Here is a 27357-nt window from a genome sequence, read left to right on the forward strand (position 1 = left end):
CACCTTTGGTCGCCATCTTCAGATTCTTTTTTCTCTTCTTGTGTTAATCCTGTTCTCTGTTATTTTGTAAAGTCTTGTTTATCATTCACCTGTCTCATCTTTCTGGTGGAGGAGGGTCGGTTCGCTAGTGAATCCAGAAAGTCTTCAAGCTGCAAAACTACACCGACACGTAAGAAACTATGCGTTTTGCAGCGTGAATCTTTCTGGATTCACTATACTGTGCATAGCCTTTGTAGCGGTTTGTCCTTATTGTGGTGGTTGGGTGGGAGATGAGCACTGGTTACTGAATATGTGTTGTAAGACCTTCTGTCCCACTTGCGCTTCTTTGTTCATTTGAATATCCACACAGTAGTGCTTAGTGAACATATGCACTGAAGACCAAGTTGCCGCTTGGCAAATGTCTTGATAGGTGTGTTCGCTAGAAAAGCAATTCTTCCTTGTTGAGTGAGCCTGAGCTGCTCCTTGTAACTGTTGTCCTGCCTGCTTGTGGCAGTGTTGAATTGTCTGCGCAATCCATCGTGCAATGGTATTCTTGGTGACTGGTCGTCCCAGAAAACTGCTTGCGAAGGAGACAAAGAATGGTTTTGTTTTCCTGCATTCTGTTGTTCTCTATATAGTGCATTACAGCACTTCTGGCATCTAGTGTGTGTAGAGCCCTTTCTGTTTTTATGGTCGGTTTTTGGAAAAAACTTGGTATCTGGATTGTTTGGTTAATTTGGAACCGAGACACCACCTTTGGCATGAAGTGTGGGTCCGTCCTCATTACAATCCTGTCCTTGTACATTTGTAAGCAGGGCTCTTGGAGTGTGAGCGCTTGCAACCCACTCTTCGTAGTGACGTGATCGCCACTAAGAAGGCCGTCTTTAGGGTGAGCATGTGCAGTGTAGCCTTGTGACTAGGTTCAAAGGGTGCCTTCATCAGTTGAGTTAGTACTACATTGAGGTTCCATGCTGGTGCTGGCATCCTCTTTGGGGGGGGCGATTCTCTTGGCCCCTTTCAAGAATCTCTTCACCACGAGAGGTGAAGAAACTTTTCCCAGTTTCTCCTCTTGTGTAGGCCACCACTGCAGCCAAGTGCACCCTCAGGGATGAGTAGCTTAATCCGCTTTGTAGCAGGTGCGTTAAGTACTTTAGTACTGTTGATTCCCTTGCGACCTTCCGTTGTAATTTCTCCTTGATGCACCATTGGGAGTACCTCTTACATTTTTCTATGTAGCACCTTCTTGTGGTAGGCCTCCTTGAGTACTGCCATTGTACTTGCTGGTAGTTTTAGGTGCGCAAATTCTAGGTCTTCAGGAGCCATGCTGCTAGGCTGAGACCCCGTGGTTCTGGGTGAAGCACCCTTCTGTTCTGCATAGTTAACAGGTCCCTGCTTCTTGGGAACCTGTGTGCTGGTTCTTGTGCCATTTACACTATCTGCGAGAACCAGGACTGTCTGGCCCACTGAGGTGCTATCAGTGTCATGTTGCTGATTCTGCATTTGCTGAGTACCCTGTGTGTGTGTATAAGTGGTATCGGGGGGGGGGGGGGGGGAAGGGGGGGGAAAGCGAATGCAAAACTCTTTGACCAAGTTATCCATAGCGCATTCCCTTGGGACCGGTGGTCCGGTTGTCTGGATGCGAAGTGTTGGCATTTTGCATTCTGGTGTGTTGCAAATAGGTCTATTTGTGGAGTACCCCATTTCTGGAAACACTTCTCTATTTCCTGCTGGTTGAGCTCCCATTCGTGGGAAGCAGACGTCTGTCTGCTGAGCCGGTCTGCTTCCACATTTTTCTTTCCTGGGAGATGTATTGCTAGTAAGTCTATTTTCAGTGGGATGACCTATCTCCAAATTTCCTGTGCTAGACCCGATACTGGTACAGATTGTGTTCCTCCTTGTTTGTTGATGTAGAACATGGTGGTTGTGTTGTCTGTTTGGACCAACACCCTGCTCCTGTACAGCTCTTTCTGAAAGGCTATTAAGGCTAAGAATACAGTCTTTAGTTCCAGGTAGTTGATGTGTCTGACCGCATCTTGCTGCGACCATAGACCCCTCACCATGAGCTTGTTCATGTGTGCGCCCCACCCCAGATTGGAGGCGTCCGTTGTGATGGTTACTGTTGGAGTTGGTTGTGTGAATGGCTTCCCCTGTGATAAGTTTTCCTTTTTCCACCACGCTATTTCCGGAAGCACTGCGTGTGTGACAACCACAAGATCTTCCCAACTCCCTGTGGCCTGTGACCACTGCTGCTGGATCCATTCCTGGAATGGTCTCGTGTAGTCGAATATTTTGGAATAGGTGGATGCATGACGCCATCATTCCCATCAGTCTGCTCGTCGTCCTCACTGTCAGAACTTGCCCCTTGCGGTAATGACGTGTTTCCTTCAGTATCGCCAATGTCTCTTCCTGCTGGGGAACACTTTGGCCTGAATGGTGTCGATCTCTGCCCCTAAGAATATCTTGATCTGTTCTGGTTCGGTTGACGATTTCTCCCAATGGATTGAGAAACCCAGTCTCGTCAGTGTTAGTATGACGTGCTGAATGTGTAGTCTGCATTGTCCGTATGAACGTGCCTTTACGAGCCAGTCGCCGAGATAGGGGTATACGTGTATCCCTTGCCTTCGTAGGTATGCTGCGACAGCTGCGAGGCTTTTTGTAAACACCCTTGGAGCAGATTTGAGGCCAAATGCCAGTACTGTGAACTGGTAGTGGCTTTGATTGATCACAAACCTCAGCAGGCGCTTGTGTTTGTGGTTGATGGGGATGTGCAAGTATGCGTCCTTTAAATCTATAGTAGCCATGAAGTCTCCTTGTTGTATTTGTGGTATTACCTCTTGTAGGGAAGTCATCTTGAACCTTTGTGTTCTTATGAATTTGTTCAGGAACCTTAGATCTAGGATAGGTCTTAGTGTCTCGTCCACCTTTGGCACCAGGAAGTAAGTTGAGTAAACCCCTTTGTTCCCTTGGTACCACCCCTATTGCCTCTTTGCAGAGCAGTTCTTGTGCTTCTAGCTGCAAGAGCGAGAGTTCCTTTGCTGAGTGTGCCCCGTTTCTTGGTTTTCTGTTCGGAGGCTGTCTTTCTAACATATACAGTATCCGTATTGTATGATGTTTAGTATCCATTTGTCCGATGTGACCTTTCTCCATTCCTGGATGAAGTCTTATTATTTTCCCCTACCAGTGTTGAATGTTTGAGGCGCTGTTGGTCGTTGAACGTTTGGCTGGGGTTTCCCTTTATGTCCTTCCGCCCACCCCGAGGTGTTGCTAGGGTGGGGTCATTTTCTTTGCTGAAGTCACTTGGTTGAGGGCTGTTGTCCTCCTCTCCGTGTTTGTCCTAGTCCGTTTCCGCGCCCTCGAAAGGACTGTCCCCGGGGCTGGTACTGCCAGTTCTGCTGCTGCTGTCCCTGCTGTTGCTGGCCTTGGTTGTTCTCTTGGTAGCCTTGCTGGTACGTTTGGTGCGATGTGGAGGGCGCGTTGCCTCCCCTACAGCCCAGTCTTCTCATGGGTGTGCCCCTTCTCATTCACCTGAACTGCAACACTCCCATGGACTTTGCTGTTTTGTTGTCCTTCTTACACTGTGTCAACTTGTCGACTGGCATGTCACTTGTTCTCCATTAAAAGGTGTGTTTAGGATGTTGCTTTGCACCTCTGGCTTGAATCCCAAAATTCTGAGCCATGCGTGTCTTCTCTCAGTCACTCCTATCATCATTAGCCTGCTTGATCTTTCTGCCGCATCCAATGCCGATTTTAGGCATGTATTCGCCATGCTTTTCCCCTCTTCTACCAGGCGAGTTTCTCTTTGCTGGTGCTGTTCCGGTAGATGTTTTAGGAGCTGTCCTACTTCATCCCAGTGTTGGTAAGCGTGCTCGTTGATCAGGGCGTTGGGAGTTAGCGATGCGCCATTGGATAGCCGCATTTCTCTCCACTTTCCTCCCTGTGAGATCCATCCTCCTACTCTCCTTGTCTGGAGGCGGTCCGGCATTAGTGGGTACATTGGCCCTCTTCCTAGCCGTTGCTGCAATAATGGAGTCGGCTGGCATTGAACCTTGAAAGTATGCAGGGTTCTGTGAAGAATGTTTGTATTTCTTCTCAGCCCTAGGGGTCACAGCTTTGCATGTTGCAGGCTCCTTAAAGGCCTCTCTTCCTTGGACCAGCACACTAGTGAGCATGGACAGGAGTTGGCTCTTTGTTTGTTGTGGCAGTAGAGTTTCCAGGAGGAAACATGATTTCGGCTTCTCTTCCTCCATTTTCACCCCATAAGTCTGTGCAGCCTTCTGCACGACCATATTGTAGACCCCCATGTCGTCTGGCGGCGAGGGCCTCGAGGGGTACGCGTCTACCCCTTCTTCCAGCGATTCTGTGTGGAGATCTTGCCAATCCATGTCTTGCGCTTCTGAGAGTGTTGACTAGCGGTAGGATTGAAGCGCTACGTCGTCTTCTCCCTCGAAATATTAGTCTTCGTCCCCTATATCCTTGACTGGTTCGGGGGTTTTCGGCGGTTCCGCGTCTTCGTCGTCTTACGACTTCAACCGCAGGTTTCAGTGGGATGGTGTACTGGCTCATCTTCTCGAAGTTCTTTTTCCGCTGAAGGATGCGTGCCATTTCGGCCTCGAACCTCCTCTTCTTCCTCTCCATCTCGGCAGCGTGTTGAGCGTCAAGGGCTGGAGCACTTCTCTTCGTGGCCGTCGGCGGAGTTTGCCCTTCTTTTCTCGGCGCAGAGGTGTCCTTTTCGAGGGCAACCTTCGGCGAACTTTGTTTCGAGGGCTTTCGCTGATTGGGAGTCCTTTTTGAAGGATCCGCTCGGTTGACTGTCCCTGGTAGCTGTTGCGGTCGTAGAGTGTTTCGACGGCAGAGCTCCCTTCGAGGACTTCGCTTCACTTCTGCGAGTGTGGCTCGGGGTTTTTGCTTCACCCTTTCGAGTGTCGCCTGAGTTTTTAGGGGTCGATGACTCCCTTACCTCCTTCAACGTCGTCTTATGGACCTAGGCGACTGTGCAGTCCTCTGGTCCTTCGGCGATGTTTTCCTCCTCTCCACTGCAGAGACCCAAGTCTCGGAGCGATGGAGGTGGCCCCTGGCCCTGCATGTTGTGGTTCGCCCTTCTCTGCTTCTCCCTTACTCTGAGGGTCTTCGGTGTAAATCCCGAGCAGGTGTTGCAGTCTTCGCTGCTGTGGTCGAGCGGCTGGCAGAGGTTGCAGACTGGATGCTGATCCTTCTGGGCATACTTGTGGTGGCAACTGGTGCAAAACTTGAACAATGTTTTGTCCATCCCTGCGCTCAGGGTGCCCACTGCGAGCGCATCCTCTGTTGAACGTCAAGGTTTTGGTAGCAAAAACTTCTCCCTCGTCGCTCCGGGTACCTGAACTGTAGTCCGGTGTAGTTGAAAACTTGTTTCTTCGTCGATTTTGCTGGATTCCTCTTCCCATAACTCTGGAACTCTTCAGTAAGGATCCAGACCCAACGGCGGAAAAAAGAATCTGAAGATGGCGACCAAAGGTGGGAGCTTCCGCAGGAAGCGCGCAGACGTCACGAAGGACACCAAATGGTGGGACGTCGCTGCCCACCTGGTCCACGAACAAAACAAAAAAAACAACAACAAAAAAAAAAGAATACTACGATTACGGACCCGACCACAAGATGGCGGAATCCAGAAAGATTCACGCTGCAAAACTACACTGACAAGCAGGCAGCTGATCGCGCAAAGCAGCACTTAATTTAATGTAAATTAGATTAACATTTAAGTGCCGAGTCTGTCTCTATCTCACTGACACAGTGAGCCACGCCAATTCTTGTTTACAGGCCGGCCTCCCGAGTCCTGGCCTGCCACTCCCTCTGTAAACGTTCCCCAGCCCCCCGGCCATCAGACAGCAGCAGGAACAGCTGAGCTGCACAGTGTGGGATCCTACGGCAGATTTTTTATGGATCCCGGTTGCGGGCTGATTGTGGGCCTTTGTGAAAGGATTCCTGTTAATTGCAGCACCGTCATGCGCTGCAATTAACAAAAATTTTCCCAATAGCCCACAATCAGCACCCAGCCGCGCTGTATTTAGAAAAGAAATGCAGCAAGTCCAAAAGCACGACGTGTAAAGCACACGTCGTGCTTTTGGACTTGATGCATGTTTTTTCTCAATAGTGAGAGGCTGCGGGCATTTGTAAAAGTATTCCTGTTAATTGCAGCGCACGACGGGCACTGTGATTAACAGGAATCCTTTCACAAAGGCCTCAGGCAACCGAGAGAAATTGCTGTTTTTTGCAGCTCGCGGCGGAGCGAACGTGTGCGCGCTTCACACGGTTCACTGCGCGCTCGGTGCCTTAAAGGTGCGCGGGTGCCCAGGCTCGCACCTTACAGGGAACACTGGTCCCAATCCTCGAGAAACCACAGAGGCTTCCCTCATCGCCCAAGACCACCGCTGAGGCACAGTATGGTTTTTTTTATATGTTGGGTGCCCATATGAATGTTTGTATATTTGTGCATGCATGAATGCTGTAAATCGGTGGGTTTGAGTGTACATGTGTGAAAGAGTGAGCGTGGACATGGGTGTAGTTAAGTGAGGGTTTTTAAGGGTTTAGAGATGGGTGATGTTTAGTTGAAGGGTTAAGGAACTCCCTTAGAAAGATGGCACTGGGTCTCATAAGAGGGGCGAAGAGCTCCGTCAGGTTCCCTTCAATAATCACAACACATACATACCCTAACCTGTTCTACATATAATGATGTTTGGGGAATAGATAAATAATGCGGACTAATCTGGCTACTCTGACAAAGGGTGAGCACTAGGGAGGTTCGCAATATGAAAAGTCACATCAGCCTCTGTTGAGGCCAATAGGTACAAGTACTTGACTCAAAAGTAGATACTTTCTGGAACAAACTTATATCAATACTAGTTGACAGTTCCAGGCTGCAGAGCTGTGTGGACTAGCAGAGGAACAGTCCATTTGGTTAAATTGAGTCCCATTTCAAAGACAGAACAAACGCCGTCCACAGACAAATGCTTCAGGCTATTTTTGAAGTTTAAACAATAAGTGACTGATCTAAGCATTAGAGCCTGAAGGAACAAGCATTTTTCAATGCGACAGGTCTCGCGTTTAAGCTATTGGCATTGTAAAGGTCAATGCCTTTTATCTATGTGTTTTTAAAGCAACAGATACATAAAGGCATGGTCATTATTAATGCCAAAAGCTCAAACTCTAGCAAATGCGAGACCCCTCTAATGGTGGCCGTGCCCCTTTCTTTAGACGCTGCTCACCGTATGCAGGTTACAGAGAGCGGCGGCTAAAGAAAGGGGCGTGGAAAATATTAAAGTGAAAGCAGGTATGGGGCGCCCCCCCCCCCCCCAAAAGCGAATATATACTTTAAAAGGTGCTGTGGTGCGGCTGCTAAAGTGAAAGCGGCCTGCACTGTAAATTATATAAGTGCAGCCGCTATGGTTAAAGCGGACCGTGATAGAATTTAAAAACAAATAATATAATAGCAGTCGACCTGATGCGATGCTGTGGGTGGAATAGGGGGAAGATCATAAAAAAAATAAACAAGCATTTGCAATGCAATAGGTCTCGCATTTACACGAGTTTAAGCAATTGGCAATGTAAATGACAATGCCTTTTATTTATGTTCAAAAATCAAAAATAAAAGGCATTGTAATTTGCAATGTCAATAGCTCAAACTCGCGTAAATGCGAGACCTATTGCATTGCAAATGCTTGTTTTTTTTAAAGTGAGCAGTTCCAAGACAAGTGTGTGCCTCTTAGTTCCACCGGGTTCATCACGTCTTCCACCCCCCCCCCGTTCATTTATTTCATTACTGCGTTTTTTATTTACCAAGTCTGAAAATAAATCTTTCAAAGCACTACACAAATGTCCTCTCAGATCTTCAAACCTCAGCCATATGACAGGTTCGTGAATAGTGTAGGCCAAAGGCATCTAAACTACACTTTTACTAGTCATTTGACATTAGACTTCCATCTCCTGCAATAAAATGTCTTCTTTTATAAAGCGCTTCATCCTGCACTCCTGGCATTTCTAAGAGCTGCGAATTAACAGGTGAAACCGGTATGCCTTTTAATGCGAGAGGATTTGGCATTACCATCAGAGCTGTCAACTTTGGAGCTGAGGTACCAGGTTCGAGTCTCGGCACTGACGCTCAACTTCCTCCGATTCTGGGTAAATCACTTAATCTCCCCGTGCCTAGCACAAAATGAATATGCCATGTGTAATGTAACTGGTGCTCATGTAAAGCGCTCCAATATCTTCAAGTCGACTTCGCGCTATATAAAACTACTAAAAATTAGCGCTCAGTTTCCTGACTGTTAAAGGTGATCGGCTTTGAGTTCCTTACAACGGGATCACTGAGGATGCCAGCAACGAGCGTTTAAATGACTAACCCATTGTGAAGGGGTGCCCATGGTTATGGAGTAGTATAAAACGTTACTCAACGAGTGCACAATTGCATAAAATGGTTCATTTGCAAACCTCTCTATTGTGTTGTTCAAAGCATGCATGGAATGTGTACACGTAACTGGATATAGGTTCATCTACACAACTGGTTTGCATTCACTGCACATTCCCGTAGACTGCTTGAAGTGCAAAGTTCTAAAAAGAGACAACCCATTTAACGTTTTAAGAACCATACTGTTCTTAAGCATAAATAGTTGGCAAGGAGTTATTAAGAGTTGGATGATGCTAAAAAAAGGAAGTGCTTAATCCAGAGTAATCTCACGCGACTCCTGTGGTGCAGGGATTTTCCCTGTTGGATTCTGTAGAACTCCCTTTCTGCATATTAATGTATGTGTTTCTTTTTGAGCCTCCAATGGATGCAGTCGAGCAGTATGCCATTAACTGGAAAAAAACAAAAATAAGACATATCCGATCTAATAGACGAAAATGGATGTCTTGACTAAGTAATTAAAGATAAGGATGTTTTTGTTTTTTTAGGTCACATGAGGCCAGGTGTGTTTGTGTCTGTGTGTAATGATGTTGGTCTTGGGAGGTGAGCCTGTCCCTGAAGGTAGAAGGAAAAGGGATTAAAGCTGCCCCAGAATGGTGTGCGGAAGGCAGCGCGAGATGGCGAAGCCCTTCAGATAAGAGCTGCATGCCCAGTCACAGGACAGGACACCGCGGGGTGGGGGGGGTGTGGGGGGCATGGCGGCGACCGTAAACACTTCACGGGTGCTGCCAGGGTGTTAACCCCTGTGGGCCCCAGCAGCCACAACAACCTAACTGATTTGTGAAAAGATGTCAAAGGAGGAGGGGAGGGACAGGCAACAGGGAGGTCATTCCGAAGCGCTTTTAACGTGACAGCCGTGTTAAACCAGACCGCAGCCACCAGTGACAAAGACGAAAAAAAGACTGATAACTTTCAACTAACATAGGATGTTTTAGACAAAACAAGATATTGGTGCATGTTTAAATTGCATTCGAAAAACATGACTCCCGATTACCGGATGAGACGGGCGGGCGGAGGGTCTAGCAGCAGTCACAGGACAGTGCACCGCGGGGGGGGGGGGGGGGGCATGGCGACGTAAACACTTCATGGGTGCTGCCAAAACGCGTGGGCCTTAAACATGTTGGCAGTAAAAAAAAAAACCATTAATCAAGCAGGATGGCTCTGTCTCTGTCTCCCTTCACGCCCAGGGAGGAGGGAGATGCGAGCAGAGCATCAAAGGGCTGGGTGAGAAGGGAGGAGGGAATGCAATGAGCAGAGGAGCAGCTGTGCATGTGATCGTGCACTCAAGGTTTAGGCCAGCCAAAAGACTGTGGGTAGCACTTTGAAAATCCCACATACAAAATGTCTCTTCGAGCATTTGGCTCGCGAGACCTAAAAATAGAGCTCACCGACTTATAAAGCAGACCGGGTAAAACACAAGTTAAAAGTCCAGTCATTATGGGAGGTTACAAATGCAGACATGACGGTAACAAGGAGGGACTACTAAGCATATTGACAAATGAAAAGAAATGATTTCGCAAGGACAATAACAGGAGCCAATTGAAAAGATGGGCGTAAAATAGGCGGAGCTTCTTTGCAGTACTTCAATACAGCATGCCTCGCAGAGCAGCATATGCGCTTACCAGGCTCGACCTAAAAAAGGTGACATGTGCATTACACATTTTTATTTTTTAAATGGCCTGAATACCAAATGCTACAATCTGCTGATTAAACCTTCTGGAAAGTGCAGACATGTGTTTGCCGCAGATCCCTAGACTGTGTGTAGACTGGAATATGTTGGCAAAACAAAGACACAGTCTGACCACCAATTGTGCTTTACAAACAACGTATGGACCCGTGAATTTGGAATTAAACTGGAACTCTATGTTCTCTGTGTTTTGTGGCAAGTTGTGGAGCTATAATAATGACAGTGGAGGCCTCATCTCAGGATCAGGAAATGTTCCGAGAGCAACTGGGAATAATACAGTCTAGACAAGATCAGTGCACCAGATCCCATAGTGCATTTAATACCTGGAATGAACGAATGAGTAAGGAACTAAATTTGCAGATGAGATGAATGATACATGACCGTCACTACATTCATTTGGGAGTTTATGGAGAGGTTTCTCACCATAATGCTTAGGTTTCTTGCCGGTTGGATCATTTACACACCGGTGTAACATTTCTGGTCAGAAATCAGGTATCAAGGGAGACTTATTGCCAAAGTATAATACTGTGAGCTTAGTAGCAATTCATTCAGAGTAGTCCATTTGGTAATTACAGTAATGTATGGCTTCAACATGGCCATTGCTGTGTGTTTTGCTGTAGAAAAACATGAGAATCATTTCAATAAGAAAGAAGCATTTGCAATTACATGACTGACCTATTGGCATTGCAAATGACAATGCCTTTTATTTATGTTTTGGGTTTAAAAACAAATAATGTCATTTACTTTGCCAATAGCTTAAACTCGCATAAATCTGAGGCCTACTGCATTCCAACTGCTTGTTTCTCATTTCTTTACACGTTGAAAGCAGCCGCCCGCCATTTCCTTTTATTTTCATTACTTTTGTTACACACCCAAAGGCGGGCCAAAGAGTAGGGTCTTACCATTAAGAACAAAGGAATTAAGAAAGGCACAATTAGGAACAAATGGAAAGCGGTGGGCATGGCTAACCAACCCGACTAAATACTACAAACCTCGGAGAGCAGCGCATGCCTGCTACTAAGCGCGACCTAAAAAAGAAGCCAAAAATAATTGGATCACGGGGAGGAACCCCAATCTAGTGTTCTTTCTACGCTGACTCAGTTTCCCAAGCAGTTCAGGAATGCTCAGTGTCCCACAGTACCAAAAGTGCTGAAAGGTCTAAAAGTGACGAGAGAAGCAACTCTTCAAACATATCAACCCAAGCTTGCCTGGGAAAGATAACAAGACAGACATTACATCTGTTTGGGACAGATTCAAGTAAATATGCCTCTTCAACAAAAGACTACCAGCTTGGTCAATATTAATTCCAGCAATTTTGCCAATATCACCCATTTTAATTAGCCCAATGATATTTTTATCAAGTAGACATTTCTGCCTTTCAAAACTTTTGGACCCTGTCCAGAGATCAGGGAGAAGATAACAGCAATCAATATGGCCTATGCACATTGATCAGAAGGATTGAACACCATTTACAATTTGAGTCATAGTATCAGTGGGCAACAAGGTTTGAAGCAAGACGACAAACTGAGGAAATGCCAGCATAACCAAACTGAGTTCCATCTATTGGAGGGGTGGAAGGTTGTGCTAAGCATGGGAAGGAGTGGTAAGGTTTTTATTAAGCTTAGACCATTATTTTCTCTGTGATGTCATTTTTAAATGTAAATTAAAATTTCACATTTTTATATGATTGATATTGGACAAAGAAGGAGATGTGGTCTTGGTGCCCCTTTCTTCTGGTAGGTAGCAAAAATTATTTTTATCTCTAACCATACATGTTGCCATTTTTCAGCCAGCAGAGGGAACTCAATTTCTGAGGTATAAAACCTCAACTTTCTATTTAAGTAGAATTCAAAGTCAATCTGAAAGGCCTCAATGTGAGCAAACATGACTACAATGGTCAATCCCATAAGAACTATCGGCTCCTGGTAGAAAGAAAAGCATTGGAAAGGCCAAGCGGTCCAGCCTTTTGGACCAATTCTGTTTGCCAATGGTTTTAGCCATGCTGTACAACATCCCCAACGCTGTGAAGCCTGGCTAAAACAAGACAAAATAAAAGCCCATGATGCAGTCATGCCTATGGCAACACGCATTCGAGTGCCCACAAAATAACGTAATTTTTTCTATTTGTGTTTATTGATCAGGGTTGACCAGTAAACAAAAGAAAAGGTGGGGGGGGGGGGGGGAGTAGCAGAGGGGCAAGCAAATGGAGAGATCACTGTGGAGGGAGAAGCATATTGACGAGAGAGCAGAGTGTATAAGGCAAGCAAACGGACAAGTGTAGAACTGGACAACGGGGAGGGGGGAGGATATGCAACCAAGTGTTGGGGAGAAGCGCATTTGGGCAAATGCATCATGGAGGATGACAGGAGAATAGCACATGGGCAGAGATGGTAATATGAGCGTGGCAGAATTGTACACAGAGACAGCTGGAAAACATGCACTCTCATTGTGTACTTATAGAACAAGCATTGGCAATTCAATAGGTCTCGCCTTTAAGTTAAAGCAATGTGATATGTTGTGATTTTATGTTCTTAGAATTGTATTTGGTAGCTGTGTAGTAGTTTAAAGCATAGTTAAGTAGGAGAAGAACAGTGTTTAAGATTTGGGAAGGAGAACGATTAGAAGAATAGCATGAGGGTTTATATTTTATAATGTTCAAAAACCTTTACTTAACAAAGTTGCACAGCAGGGTTACACGATTGCACTACATAAATACATTATACATGAGCAGAGGGACCCTAAACACAAGGGGAGGCCCCGTTTAGTATTATGCAGCAGAGGTTACCTCAGACACGTAACACATGATATCAATACAGAGAAGTAAATGCGGTGGCAGCACTGGTGGGGGGGGGGGGGGGGGGGGGGTGTTGTAGTGCGAGCCATGGGGAGAGGCCCAACAATTGAGGGAGGGAAGCTAGGGTGGCAGAGTGAGCGGGGAGCCAGCAACTCACTAACCATCACCGGCGGCCACCACGGGCAGAACGCCGGTGGGGAACGCGGGGGAGGAGGCAGGATGCTGAGAGTTACGACTGAAGAGGTAAGATACAAGTGGACCCCATATGTCAATTGGGCAGGATTTGGCCGGCATTAGGTCCCAGAATTCGGACAGGAGTGTCCGACACCGAGAAGCATCCTCAAGCCAAGTGTCAACCTTAGGTACAAGCCTGCGACCCCAGCACATGGAGACCCTACTCCTCGCAAGAACAAGAAGTATCGCAGTCAGGCGGCACGCATCATCTGGGCAAAATTTCACGAAGCCTAAATGGCAAAGCAGACTGTCAGGCTGGACCGGTGACGATGTGATCTCAGAAATAGCGGCACACACCTCGCACCAGTATGTGGAGATTGAGGGCACAGCCAGGCTAGGTGGGAAAAGTCTGCCGCAGGAGCGGAATATCACAGACATCACTGGGGATAATACCCATCTTGTGCAGCTGAGCAGGAGTACGGTAAAGCCTATGTAAATACTTAAAGTGGATGAGGCGGATAGCAACAAAAAAGCCAGTCCCCTTGAGAGAGTTCAACACCCAGGTCCTCACACCACACCACCCGCACCCGGTCTGTAGAAATGGGAGATGCTGCCAGTGCAAGGGCATAAATCTTGGTGACCAGCTTACAGGGGAAGAAGGATGTGAAAAGAGGTTAAGAGTGGCGATCGAGGAAGGAGGCTGGTGAAACGAGGGATGAAGCTCCCTGCAAATAGCCCTTAATTGATAGTAGAGCAGAGTGTCCAAGGTCGACAGCCAGGGTGAAGAATGTGTCACCAGGGTAGAGGTCCGACACTGTAGAGAGCCCAAGCGGGTTGCATGCCTGACCATCCCGGTTGACTGGGGGGGTGGGGGGGGGGGGGGGTGCATGGCATTCGCGGAGAGCATGCTGGAGCCGGAGAGTTTATGAAGCCCGTCCCAGGTCCAGCGCAGAGTCTCCACCGTGCCAGTCTCGGTGCGTGGGAGTTTCGCCAGGGCGAATAAGGCAGCCGTGAGCGTCCATGGGGCAGCAAGGCCGGCCTCCACTGCGACATGCGGCTGAAAAGGAGTTGGTGGAGCCAGAAATGGAGAAAACTGGCATGAGCGCTGAGAGCGTAAAGTTTAAAATCAGGGGCACCAAGACCACCAGGCGACACCGGGAGAGTGAGGATATTATAAGCAATTCTGGGCTGTCGACCAGCCCAGAGTGATGAGCAATGAGCGTAATTTGCAAAAAAAGTGGGCAGTGGGAGGGATGGGAATATTGACAAATCAATACAAAAACTTCGGGAGCACCACCATCTTGGAGATGGCTATGCAACCAGTCAGTGACAAGGGTAACCTATGCCAGAGGGGAATCTTGGACTCAAACTAGTCCACAGCACGGCCAAAATTAGCCCTCCAAAGTTAGTCTACGTCCCTATTCAGCCAGATACCCAAGTATCTTGTTGGACCCGACGCCCACACAAAGGGGTACTCTGGCGTAAAGGGGACCGTGGCATCAGTGAGGGGGGAAAAGCACAGACTTATTCCAGTTAACCTGGATACCGGAGTAGCCCCTGAACCGTATCACCTCGCGAACAAGAGGACTGAGATTCTCCTGAGGGTTTGCAACGTCGTCCGCATATATGGAAACGGCAAGAGCGCGAGCCGCGAAGCCAAGACATCTCTGGGTGTGGTGCTGGCAGAGTCTAGCAGCGAGGGGTTCCATGGCGAAGAGCATGGGTGACAGCGGACACCCCTGACTGGTGTCCATCGCAATAGAGATTGGCTCCGATATTTGACCTTTAATCCGGAGGCGGGCAGTGGGAACGGTGTAGAGAAGTTGTATTTTGCGTATGAAGACCGGGCTAAAGCCCAGGCAAGGGAGGAGATAAAAGAGAAAGGGCCACTCTAGGGTGTCAAAGGCTTTGGTGGCGTCCAGCAGGGCAGCAACTGCCGGGAGCTTGCAGTTAATTTGATGTAGGGCAGAGAATATAGTCCGGAGGTTATGGGAGGTCGCGCGGCCAGGAATGAATCCAGGCGAGCAATGAGCGACATTAGGGGAAACCGGCGACGAGTTTGGCAAAGATCTTGTTATCCGTATTAATTAATGAGAGGAGACTATAGGCATCACAGAGCTCCGGGGGTTTGTCCGGTTTAAGAAGTAGCGCGAGTAAAGCCTCACAGAGCGAAGGGGGGGAACTGACCGTTCTCAAAAGATTCGTTATACAGGGCAGCTAAGTGAGGGACCAGGAGGGGTGCGATGGCCTTGTAAAAGGACGCTGGCAGGCCGTCCGAACCGGAGGCCTCATCACCAGGCATGCCATTAATAGCAGCAAGGATTTCTTCTTTGGAGAAGGGCTCATCAAGGAATTCCCGGTGAGGGTTACCAAGACGGAGGAGCTGAAGGGTATTGAAATATTGATCGAGAACCTCACGCGGGGGCACAGTCCCGGCAGTGTAAAGTTGTGAATAAAATGCGAAGAAACGCGCCTTGATCTCCTATGGGGAAGTGGTTCTGTCAGGGCCTCAGTCCTGGAGGGCGGTAATATAGGACATAGCGCGAGGAGAGCGGAGGAGGTTGGCAAGGGTCTTGCCAGGGCAGTCACCCCCACCGAAGCGACGCACCGTCGCCTCCCTATCCAGGAACGCAAGCTCTCTGTTGGTCTCGTCTGCAAAGTTGGTAAGCTTCCCCCGGATCTGAGCAAGCGTGTCAGGGTTAGGGTCCCGGGAGGAGTCAAGAGCCTTAATATCCGTCTCTAATTTATCAAGAGTGGGGCAAATAGATCGGAAGACACCGGACTGCTTATAAATGCATTCCCCACGGATGACGGCCTTAAATCCTTCCCAAAGCGTGGAAGGGGAGTCAACAGTGCCCTCATTATGCTCTAAATAATTTTTATATCTTTTGTATCTCGTCGCAGAAGACAGAGCCCCGTAGTGCATTACGGGGAAGCCGCCAAGAGAACGTGTGACGTATGGAGTGAGGGAGGCACAGACAGAGGCGAACAGGAGCGTGATCCGAGAGGGTGCGCGCCATATGCTCAACAGAGGTGAGCCAAGCAAATGCGTCCGGAGTGGTGGTCCAAACGGGACCAGCAGCCACGGGAGCCTGTTACACAAGTGCCCACGCCGGGCGAGTTTGGCGCCACGCGTTATATAAGGAGTTATCAATGAGAATAGAGCTCAATAGTGAAGCTGCGCGCGGATGGGAAGTATGTGGACCGGAGCAATCTAGTGTGGTAGACAGTATAACGTCAAAGTCCCCCTCCCCCTCCCCCCCAAGAGGAGCGCAGCCGGGCCCAGGGAAGAGTTGTGGTGCCAAACCTACGCAAAGCAATCCGGGTCATCATTGTTGGAACCGTAGAGCGCAGCCAAGGTCAATGGTTGGGCCTGGAGGGTGCCGTTTAGTACCAAAGGCCCCTCAGCGTCAATGATCACCTGGGAGGTCTGCCATGGAAGCCCTCTGCGCAGCATGATAGACACCCCACAGGAGTAGTTAGAGTAGAAGAAGGAATGTATTTCTCCCCAGTGCCTAGAGAGGAGTCTGGAGGAGGTAGCAGGTGAAACAAATGTCTACCATATGCCGGGAGAGGTGGGCATGGACCAGGCGAGCCTTACGTGGTCATTAAGACCGTGGGCGTTCCAGGTCCAGAGCGTGGTATCTGTCATAGTGCCTTGTCAGAGTAGTGAATGTCGAGGAAGGTTAAAAGTGCAGAAAGAACCTTGTGCAGTATGGAGGAGAAATGCAACAAGGAACATAAGAAGCACAATGCAATGACATTTGAAGTGCAGGAAAGCGCCAAAATCAAGATTAAAACAAAAGCCACATTCGGAGGAGATAGTGCCAATATCCAAAAATCCCCTGAATAGCGAGTGGAGGCAGATGTACTATGGGGACACAATGCAGTGAAAGAGAGGAGTGCAATATAAAAAGCTGTGCGGTTAGGATGACGTGGCATGAAATGCCCAGATATAAAAGGCATACATCAATACAAACAATAGGCCCTCAGAGGGAGGCAACAAATCCCAAGAACCCCCCACCACCCCCCAATCAGGCTGAGATTCCACCCCCACCCACCCCGGGGACACACAACTGGGAAGGGAAAAGTCTATGTCCAAAAAGGGAGTCATCCCGTGGAGGCATGGCATGGCCCAGCATACTCCCCTGCCAGAGAGACGGGGTGGCCAAGCCACAGGTCGTAGCAGACAACAGAAAGGATTGTCACCAGGGAATCGGGTGGCAACGAGCCCAAAGAGTGGTCATGGTATATAGAGCCCTGTGGAGGAGAAAATTTCAAAAATGGGCGGGATCCAAAAAGGTAACTGAGCAACAGGGAGTGCAGAAAGTGATAGTGTCAGGCGACCAATAAGGTTCAGTCATTATCACTCAAGTTGCCATCAGCAGTGGCCTGAGAGTTATCAGGAGAAGAACGTTGTGTCCGGTCCAGTTTCTTCACGAAGGTCAATGCGTCTTTGGGATCCGGAAAGAGGAGCAACTTGGAGCCCGGCCTGCCTGGCTCGTAGTTTGGCGGGATATACCAGGGAATAGGAGACTTCATGCTTTTGAAGGATCCGCTTCGTCGGGAGAAACTCCCGGCGAGCAGCCTGCACCGCCATAGTGTAGTCGGGGTAGAACGACAAGGAGATGCCCTGCTGACGAATCTCACCCCTCTCCCTGGCCGCTCGAAGAATGGAATCCCGGTTCCTGAAGTTCAGGAGTTTGGCAAGTATGGGGCGAGCCGGCAGGCCAGGGGAAGGGCATGGGCCAAGGCAGCGGTGCGCCCGATCGATGAAAACGGAGGATAGGACATCACCAAAAAGTTTGCGAATGAGCTGCTCCACAAAGTCCTCCATTTTTTTTAGATATTGGTGGGTTCGGGCACACCCATGATGCAGAGGTTGCTCCTGCGGGAATGAGCCTCCATATCCTCATTCTTGTTCCAGAATAGCTCAAGAATCTTGTCCATTTGAAGGAGCGGCACGATGGTCTTCAGATCGTCTTCCCATGTTAGGGCCACATCTCTTTGGGCGGCAGGGTCACCCCCAACAGCAAACGAGCCATCCTGGCGAGTTTGCCTGCGCGATCGAAGGCGATCTTGGGTCGTTTAGGGTCGGTTTCCCCCCATGGCCGGACATGAGCAGGTGAGAAAGGACACCGAACAGTAGGAGAGGGCCTGCAACTGAGACAAGGCCGCAGAGCCCTGCCCTGGGATGTGTGGAGCACGCCGCGGCGGGAGAAAGTGGAGCAGACGATCTGGGTCCAATGGCAAAAGTCCAGGTACTTATGAAGCAGGCGGCCAAGCTGAGGAAAAGGACGAGGAGAAAGCCACTGGTGTCACCCCTCGTGATGGCAGGCCATAGCAGGCGCCCACCAGGCCAGCGGGCCCTGGAGCGAAGGAGCAGGGATGGCGATTTGGTACAGCGGCCGGGCCAGCGATGTGTGGGCAATATCACGGCTGCGCCAGTACCGGCCCCCACAGCACAAGCAGAAGAGGAAGTTGGGGCCGTGGGGGCAGAAGCAGCAGGAAAACGCGGAGACATGGGGGAGCGCCACCCTCGTCGCAGGGTCAACCAAGAGAGGCAAAGGGCGAGGAGTCTCAGCTATGAGAGGGATAGGCCCAGGCCCCGCGGTACAGCTATCGCACACCCAAGCCAGCCGCCCCAACGGGAGAGCCACTCACCACGATTCAGTAGGGGCCAGGTGGCAGGCAGGACTGGCATGAGGGTTAATGTAGTATAGTGAGGATTAGAATACTATGTGGCAGAAGAAAGGTGTGAGGGGAGAGTCAATAGGGAGAAGGAGTGAAGTGTGGAGGAGTTTAGTGTTGTTTTGAACGTAGGAAAGTTTGGAGAGCAGTATGAGGTATAAGGAAGGATAGAGTAGAAGAGCAGTAGGTGTGATATGTAATTTCCTCAGTGTATCTCACGCTACCTTGCGCCCGTGCACACACACAGTCAGTGACGTCGTTGTTGATGGGTGACTGTGCAACTTTGGAAAAGTCGGGAGGGTGAATGATATATCACTTTTACACCCTCCTGACTTTTTTTTAAAGTTGTGTGCGTTTGTATAAAAGTTCCTGTGTGTTTGGTTTGTGTCTCAGTGATTGCGTGACTGCATGTTTTTGCAAATCTGGATCTGTACACCTGTTTTTAAATGTTTATGCATGTGATTATGTCTGTGTGTCGGTTTGTTTTAGTGTCTTTGTGACCTATGTGTTCATCTGATTGGGTCCTTAACCCATGTATATGTGATATAGCCATTAGTCCTGTCTTGTAGGTATAATGTTCAGTGTTGTATTATATATCTGGATGCAACGACAGAAGTAGCTAAATGCCAGTCAGGCCGCACGCTATGCTAAGCACAGATGTTTAGCTTGAGTGGTTTTAAGCCACGCCCTTAATTACATTGGCCACGCCCCTTTGAGACGCCCCGTTGTTTCATCCCACTTAAAGCCCTGGCCTTGCCATCAGAATGCACGGAGGCTGCAGAAAGATGGATGTAGAAGACAGGACCTCACTGACTGCATTTAAAAAGTGCACAGAACCCTAAAGGGTCTCTTGGAACTGACCTAGATATCAGGACTCCATATGGGCAGCTAAAGAGAGGTGTCTTAGTGTGCTACTTATGTTGAAACTACATTTAATCAGTAGTTGAATGGACTTTTTTTTGGATTTGCCATCAATCTCTGGAACGTTGATATTTTTCACTGTCGTTTTTTTTTTTTTTTTACTTTTTCCTCAAGATTTTACTTCCATTTTAGACAAATGATCGCTGGCCTGGACTGCCTCCACTTAGGACCTTGAAAGAAAAGGAAAAACAATCTTGACGCATTCGGGCTGAAAACCGGTCATGTCACGCCTGTCAAACTTGCCTCAAAAACACAGGTTAAATAAATCCTTTAAGATGGCGATCCAGGACAAATGAATGCTACATATAAATACAGTATCATCGGTGTTAATGACATTGCTTTTCCGATAAGAGCGGACAGCTAACCATGTACTGAAACACATTCAAATTTGCATAACAGGAACAGAAAGCAGGGTGCACCGGCGGACGGGGTGGGCTGGGGGAAATCAAGACAGACCGCGTTCACGCTAAACACAAATGGTAAACACAAACGGACACTGGAATTAAACGGATAAGGGGAGCAGGATCGAGGCACGGGGTGTTAAATATATCAAGTCCATCTGACTGACAGGGATTGAAATTTCCAGCAACACTTTCAGAGGCACGGACGAGACAAATCTCGATGGGACTTGAAAAACGTGAGACAGGCTCACCTCGACGGAGAAGTCTAGGGTCTGAGGCTCTGAAGTTTATAAACCTCCCACTCAAAGCTTCCTGTGCGTCAAGAGTGCGCAGCGCTGAGGCTCAGTGAAAGGGGTGGGGGTGCGGTACACGCTCAACAGACGAAATACAACTTCAGTCAGTCAGGTGGGGAGAGGGAGGCGCCTCCCCAAACAAGGGAGGAGAAATCCCAGCACAACAGATGGAGTGAGGAAAGTGCGTGGCCCTGGTGCTCGTGAAACCACTGCCAGTAAAAGCGTCTGTGATGAGGGAAGTACCGTGGAAAGAGGAGGAGAAATCGCGGCACTTACACATAATCTCAGAGCCGCTCTGGGGCCTCTGATTTAACCACACGTGTTGAATCACCGAGCAGTGCTAGCCGTAGACCGGGACAGAACGGATGGAGCGGGGACGAGTGGTGTCCTCGAGGAATATTAGCGTTAAATGCAACCCTAGTACAGGCGGACGAGGGGCAGCTGGATGGAAAGCCGTAGAGGACATACAGAGCAGATCAACACAACACGGGACGTCAAGGGAACAAAGATGCGTTGGCCTGTCGAAATGGGTCTTACTAAAAGAGGACAAGGCGGTAACAAGTAAGCCCAATTGCCAATCACGAGCTAGCGTATAACAAACACTGACAAGCCAATTAACAAGCATTGGCATAGCCAATAGGTCCCGCTTTTGGGACCTTATAAGTATTTAGTTTTGCAGCACAATATCCCTGGTGCAACAACATCACCTGTTGCATGGCTAAACCTTGTACCTTATAAGTGTTTAGCCATGCAAAAGTTGATGTTGTTGCACCAAGGATATTGTGCTGAAGTTATCCAGCACAATATCCTTGGTGCGACAACATCAACTGTTGCATGGCTAAACACTTATAAGGTCCCAAAGGCAAGACCTATTGGCTATGCCAATGCTTGTTTTTTCAGTTGTGTGTGCCTTTCTGGCTCTAGTTTGTCCCCCACCCTATGTGTCTCTCTGCAGTTCTAGTGCTAGGATGCCTGTGGATGACAGTTTCCTCTCTACAAATAACTACATAGAAAAATGAATGAACAAATAAAGAAAAGTACTGCATTCCTGCTGAGAAGTGCTGTTATTTCAATGTTGAAATAAAAGTAGTGTAGGTGCTAAGTACCGGACAGCCCATGCCCATTTAAATCACCACTTACACTACCTATAGTATTCTGAGTTTTCAAAATTAAACTTTCTGCTCGATATCGCATGCTTGAAATCGTTGACTGTCAACTTTTTCTTTGAAACTCTTTGTTAAAGTCAGGAATCACAGAGAAACTTCCTGGTTGGGTTCTTTGCCCCAAGGAAACCAGAAGGGGCTCGGTGTGACACTCCCCTACTGGGAAAGAGTGCTCAACTAAACAAGGAAGGCCGTTTCATGATACCATAACTTTGCGTCCTTGCTGCACTTGATAAGGAGCCTCGAAGCTGGTGGGGTGGATTAACAGGAAAACACAAACGCATGAAATAAATAAAGCTATACTTTTTAGGTCTCGCCTGACCCAGCGCATGCGCTGGTCTGGCGAGACTTATTGAGAGGGCTCCAAAAAGTGCTACCAGGCCAGCCTAGAGCTACAGTGCATGTGCGCGGGCGCGCGCGCGCCGCGTTTTACCGCGATTACTTTCACTTTCGGCCGCTTTGATGTTTGATCGTGATCGCTTTCACTTTCGCAGCCCCACGGCCACTTTGCATAGCCAATAGGTCTCGCTTTTGGGACCTTATAAGTGTTTAGTTATGCAACTGTTGCATGGCTAAACACTTATAAGGTCCCAAAGGCGAGACCTATTGGCTATGCCAATGCTTGTTGTACAGGAGGTAGGGACGTTTTAAGGATTTTAGGGGCCCCGGGCCAAATATATTTTGGGGGCCACTGTTCGGAACAGCTTTGATTTTAATGATCCAGTTTCAGCTCTTACATGCCCTCTTTGCTCAAATCCTAAATGTGCGTACTCCGATATTCAGGAAAAGTGATATTTTGTTTTCAGTATTGTAACACAGCAGCAGCTCACTAATATTACTGTAAATCTCCGCGATACCCTCCCATTTCACATATGTGAGGTCTTGTATTGATCTAAAAGAAACTTTTTATATGGATGTTGCAAGAAACAAAGACATTTTGTCTGCCAAATGTCTGTAATAGACTCTAACCGATTAAAAATAAATGATAGAAAAACGCTCTTTACAACAATATGTTGAAAACGTATTTAAGGTCATCAGGGCAAGGCCCTTTGCAGAACAGAGCTGGCTCTGTCAGGGCCCCCTGAAAGGCTGAGGCCATGGGCCAGAGCCCACTTTGCCCATGCCTTAAAACGTCTCTGAGTGGAGGGTGGACAGCGCATTACGAATCTGTGCAAAGAAGCTATGCTAGTCTTTGACGTTGATAGCCAAAGCACAGGCAAAATGAGAGAAGGATTTATGATCCTGGTTGTCTCATGAAGAATGGTCCACGGTGAGCGTCCACTCCAAATCAGTATCACGCAGTAAGCAGAATTGAGGATGAGTGATGAAAATGTCACTCCTTTCAGCCTTCCTATATCATTGGGCGAGTAGGTGGGTGAAGCGAAAATGTGCGTGAGGGTGGAAGAATACTAGTGGCATCACAGATGTTTGCAGCTTCCCTCTTCAGGGATTGGATGGATGTATGCGTTGTGACAAACTCTGACCTTTATCTCTATAACGTCGAGCTATTTTTTTTTATTGCAAGGAGGGTTCCGAGCGTGCGGTAGACAACATTGTAATATAGGTTAGATTTTCATGTCATTGTTATATTTTAAAAGACGCATGGCCTCCTAAGATAGCAGTTATACATAAAATTGCTCTCACATTGAGCACAGAGGACATCAATACCCCTTTGAGGAATTATGTCTCTCAAAGATGATAAGCTGTGCGGCCGCCCGTGAAAGTTAAACTGATCGCGATCATAGATACAAGACAAGACTGGCTTCTAAAGTGGTGAGGGCGCGAGTTCCCGCAGCGCGTAAGTGAAAGCAAATATGGCATATGTTTACAGTTACGACAAGACGTGGCGGGGGAGGAGCGTTCAAAGAGCAGGCAAGGAGAAGGCAGATGGCGGTGTTAGCAAAATCGGATAAGGAAGCTTTTGAAATGTACAGCGGTAACAATAGTGCTCCTGGGACAAGGTATCTTTTAGGGCTTTGGTGGAATGTGTTTTCTGGCCTGATTCATACAGGGAAAAAAGCAGGGTAGAAATGCTGTGCGGCCGCCGTGAAAGTGAAATCGATCACGATCATAGACACAAGACAAGCCCGGCTTCTAAAGTGGTCCGGGCGCGAGCGCCCGCCGCACGACGGTGAAAGCAAATTTGTCATACGTTTACAATTACGGCGAGACGCGGCGTGCACACGCTTGTGCGTGTGACCGCAAGCTGGTGGCCGCTTTGGTAGCACTTAGAAATACTGCTTAGCAAATGTCTCGCCAGAGCAGCACATGCGATGGCTCAGGCGAGACCTAAAAACAAGGGCGTGGTTTAAAAGTGTCTGAAAAAAGTGCAGAGCACCACAAGTAATGCGTCCATGCTCCAGGGGAGGGGTAAATGCACCAAGAAGAAATAAAGCCAACACAAGATAACACGATGCAAGCTGATGACCGTGATGAACCCAACCAATGATAAGTAATGGGAGTGAGCTAAAACCACTATAAGCAGACAATATGTCTTGCAGCAGACAGCGCATGCGGTGCATTTCAAGGGGGAAGGCCCTACCTATACAAGACATGAGGCCCCTTTTACAACCCAACTCACAAACTCGGATCCAACATTGCACATTTGGTTAACGCCCTTCTTTGGAACTTGCTTTATTACCATGCGAGGTAGATTCTTTTTTTTTTAAAGTCTCCAATACCTTCATCTTCAAAGAGATGTAGAACGCTTCACTTCCTATGATCCCATTGCCTTTTGTGAAGGGTCTGAACCTTAAAATGATAATTTCGAAGTGTCCTCTCTATTAATTATCTTCGCCTTACCTGTGCTGCAAAAACAGCCTCAGTAACATGGTAACGCATGTTAAAATGAACTCTATGTGGGATCTGTACAGCTCACAATCTGCTATTAGTATGCGGGGAACGGCGGGGCACCAATTCAGACACATTGGTATGGGGGGACGAGTAGGCAGAATTTCTGCACATCACACGAGGTGACACATAATTAGGACTTAAAAGGAAACAAAAAAGCAACATACGATTAACATTTATGTATCATTTTAGATATCTCAAGCACTTAAACATGTCTTATTTTTCCTTGCCTATTAATGATTTTGGATCGTGCTGTACTGAAAAACTAGACTGTCACTGTTGTGCCTATATCACGCTTGCAACAAGAACCACGTTTAACAAATGTCTAAATCCTATTGTTGTAGATACTCTGTAACAAAAGGGGTACTGTACTGTTCTATAAACTACATTACAAACTCAAACGTAAGATTTGTCAGGTTAAGAGCAAAGAAATTACAGCGAAAATCTGGCGAGGCAACCCAGAGAGGACAAACACGAAAAGACCGGTCCTAATCACAAATGTCGCAGCAACTGCTTGCGAAAGGCTCATCTGTGACTCTTGATGCTTGTTATATTCCAGAAGTAGGAGGCCTCCACGAACAAGTCGGTAACCCCTCGCTCCAACTCCCTTTCTGTGTAGTGGCCCAAGACCAGGCCATTCTACAAAATTAGAAGTAGAGCAATAGCTTTGTATTGACTGGGAAAGGAAGGGTGGGACGGAATGACTTAACGGAAAGCGTGGACCATATCCAATGGGGTACTACGGGTAACCGCATAAAACTGTTGAACCGAGTATCAATTATGTTCGTGATATTGTTTTAGGTTAAGTACCAATCTTTTCTGTCTTTCTTAGGGCGTCTGAGAGCGCTTATGGAGGTATAACGTAGGACACAATAAGAATGCCATTCGCATGTCTACGTTCTACGAGGACGAAGAGTTCAAGCACTCATTTTGGGCGGAGTCCTGGGGGGGGATACGATGTAGCTTTCTCGGCTGCATTCCCATTGTTAACATTTGTTGTCAAAACAACCCACAGAATCCCTTCCAGACAGACCCCAAAAACGATTCTCGCGGCGCTTTATAACTCGGGACACAGGATAGTATAAATATGAGGGGAGGGGGGGGGGGGGGAGAGACAGACAGCCAGGGCGTTTTACATGGATTTTGACTGAGGTTGAAAATGCAGGTTCAACGTAACTAACAAGGGGGTTTTACTAGTGAACATAGTAAATTCACCGTACTTCAGAAAATGAATGATATTTACATGAATTAAATCTACATGATATACTATGGGCCAATTTCCAGGCTGCGCATCCCGTGTACTTCCGGGCTGAGTGGTAGATCCCCAGCAGCACGGGTGCGAATGAACAGACCAAGAAGCAAACAGACAACGCACCCTCACAAAAGACCACCCTCTCACCATTCTGCGCCCCGCGGATCCCCCAAGTTGGTCGCCATGTCAGGTCTGGTATCTGCCCCTTCTCCCGGCCCAGTGCTGTCTAAGATGGCGGCGGCCCCTTGCTGTTATTTCCCCTCGAGGCCCGAGGACGGCTCCTCTCCTCGCCCGCGCGGGGGCACGCGCTGTTCTGGTCTCTCCTGACAACAGCGAGCGGCCGCGCACAAAACTCTGGAACCTCCTATTGTTCTTGGAACTGCCAAGTATAGAGACTTCTGTATAACACTCAGCATAAGATGGAGGACGGTTCTCTGTGGCTCTGAAAGCAACACGTCAATGTGACGTGCCCCACCCTCTGACATTGGCTATAGACATAGACATAGGACACAACTATTCTGTTTACGTAACGTGAGTCTCGGCGACAGGGGATGTAGCGATTCATTAAGAGCGCTAGACTGTCAAGATGGCAGATGCAATTACTTCTGGTTAAGCTACAAGTTCTCCCTCTGATTGTATCATTTACTCTCCCTTACTCGATAGCGGGAGATCTCTCCATGCAAAATACAAGGAAGGGCTAGTCGGTATTTAGATTTTCTGCGCTTTTACTACCCAGTTTGTTGACAACGGTTTTCTTAGGTGTTGTGATTGTCTCCACTTTTTTTGTTGCATATTTATATAGCGCGAACTCGACCAGAAGGTATTGGAGCGCTTCACATTACACATTCAGGCACGGGGAGATTAAGTGATTTGCCAAGAATCACAGGATGTGGACGCGACCTCGAGGCTCGAACACTGGCCAGAGGCGGCAGCGCCTCTCTGTCCCTCTTAGTCTTTCCCTTTAGAATGTTCGGTGCGAGCCTGAGTTAGAATGTTGGCTCTGGTGACTTGTGCCTTCACCATGGCAAGCTGAATGTGTTATTTCTTTAACTCTTGAATAAAGTATTTACTGGACTTACCTGATTGCCTCTTCCATCACTTTATTTTGGCGACGATCGAGGGACGCATCCCTGCCAAGTATCACGCATCAGGCATGAGCCTAACGCTTTTCAGTGTGGTGGTCCGCATGACTGCACTGAAATGCGAAGTCATGCATTATAGGGATAGCGCCTGGCCTGCCACTCGGCTATCTTAACGGCAGGACTGCTATTAATGACTCACAGACTGAAACCGCCTCAACGCTGGTTGAGAGGCAGCGAGCCATCGCGTGCGCGCGGCTCCCAGCAAGCGGCTGATTGGGGTTAGCTGAGCAGCTGTAGCTACATTGTAACAATTCCTGCCACTGGCCGCGCAGAAACTAATCGGCGTGGTCGGATGTCCTGCTTCGGTGGTGCGAACGGGTGGTTGCAATTTTGTTGGAGGGAGGGCAGGGCTGCACGCAGTAATGCTTTTAACAGGGAGTAATATTTTTGAAATTAATGTGAAGCTGAGCCCCGCCGCACTGCGATTAACGGACTCGGACGGCCCCAGCACAGACAGCGGCTAGCCGGCACAGTGGAGCACAGCACACTACTGTGCTCCAGTTACCGCTGAGAGGTCGCAGTGTCTGACTGAGAAGAGTGCGTAGGCCGTTGCTAGACGAAAGGTCGCAGCGC

The 27357-nt window shown here is 48.2% G+C and overlaps 1 protein-coding gene across 4 annotated transcripts in view; it reads right to left on the minus strand.

Moving 5' to 3' along the window:
• Positions 1-26120, minus strand: part of LENG8 (leukocyte receptor cluster member 8) — a 132284-nt gene extending 106164 nt beyond the window's left edge. For 3 of the 4 annotated variants that reach the window (XR_014966447.1, XR_014966446.1, XM_085616345.1), the window contains exon 1: positions 25790-26120. Coding sequence is in view for 2 of the 4 variants with exons in the window: in XM_085616345.1 (XP_085472471.1) it covers positions 25790-25827 (38 nt within the window). In the remaining 2 variants the exon portion in view is untranslated. The remainder of the gene's footprint in view (positions 1-25789) is intronic. The other variant, XM_085616346.1, reaches the window with a different exon arrangement.
• Between the last annotated feature and the right edge of the window lie 1237 nt (positions 26121-27357).

The sequence above is a fragment of the Triturus cristatus genome, chromosome 7 (assembly GCF_964204655.1).
Source record: "Triturus cristatus chromosome 7, aTriCri1.1, whole genome shotgun sequence".
NCBI classification, from domain to species: Eukaryota; Metazoa; Chordata; class Amphibia; order Caudata; family Salamandridae; genus Triturus; species Triturus cristatus.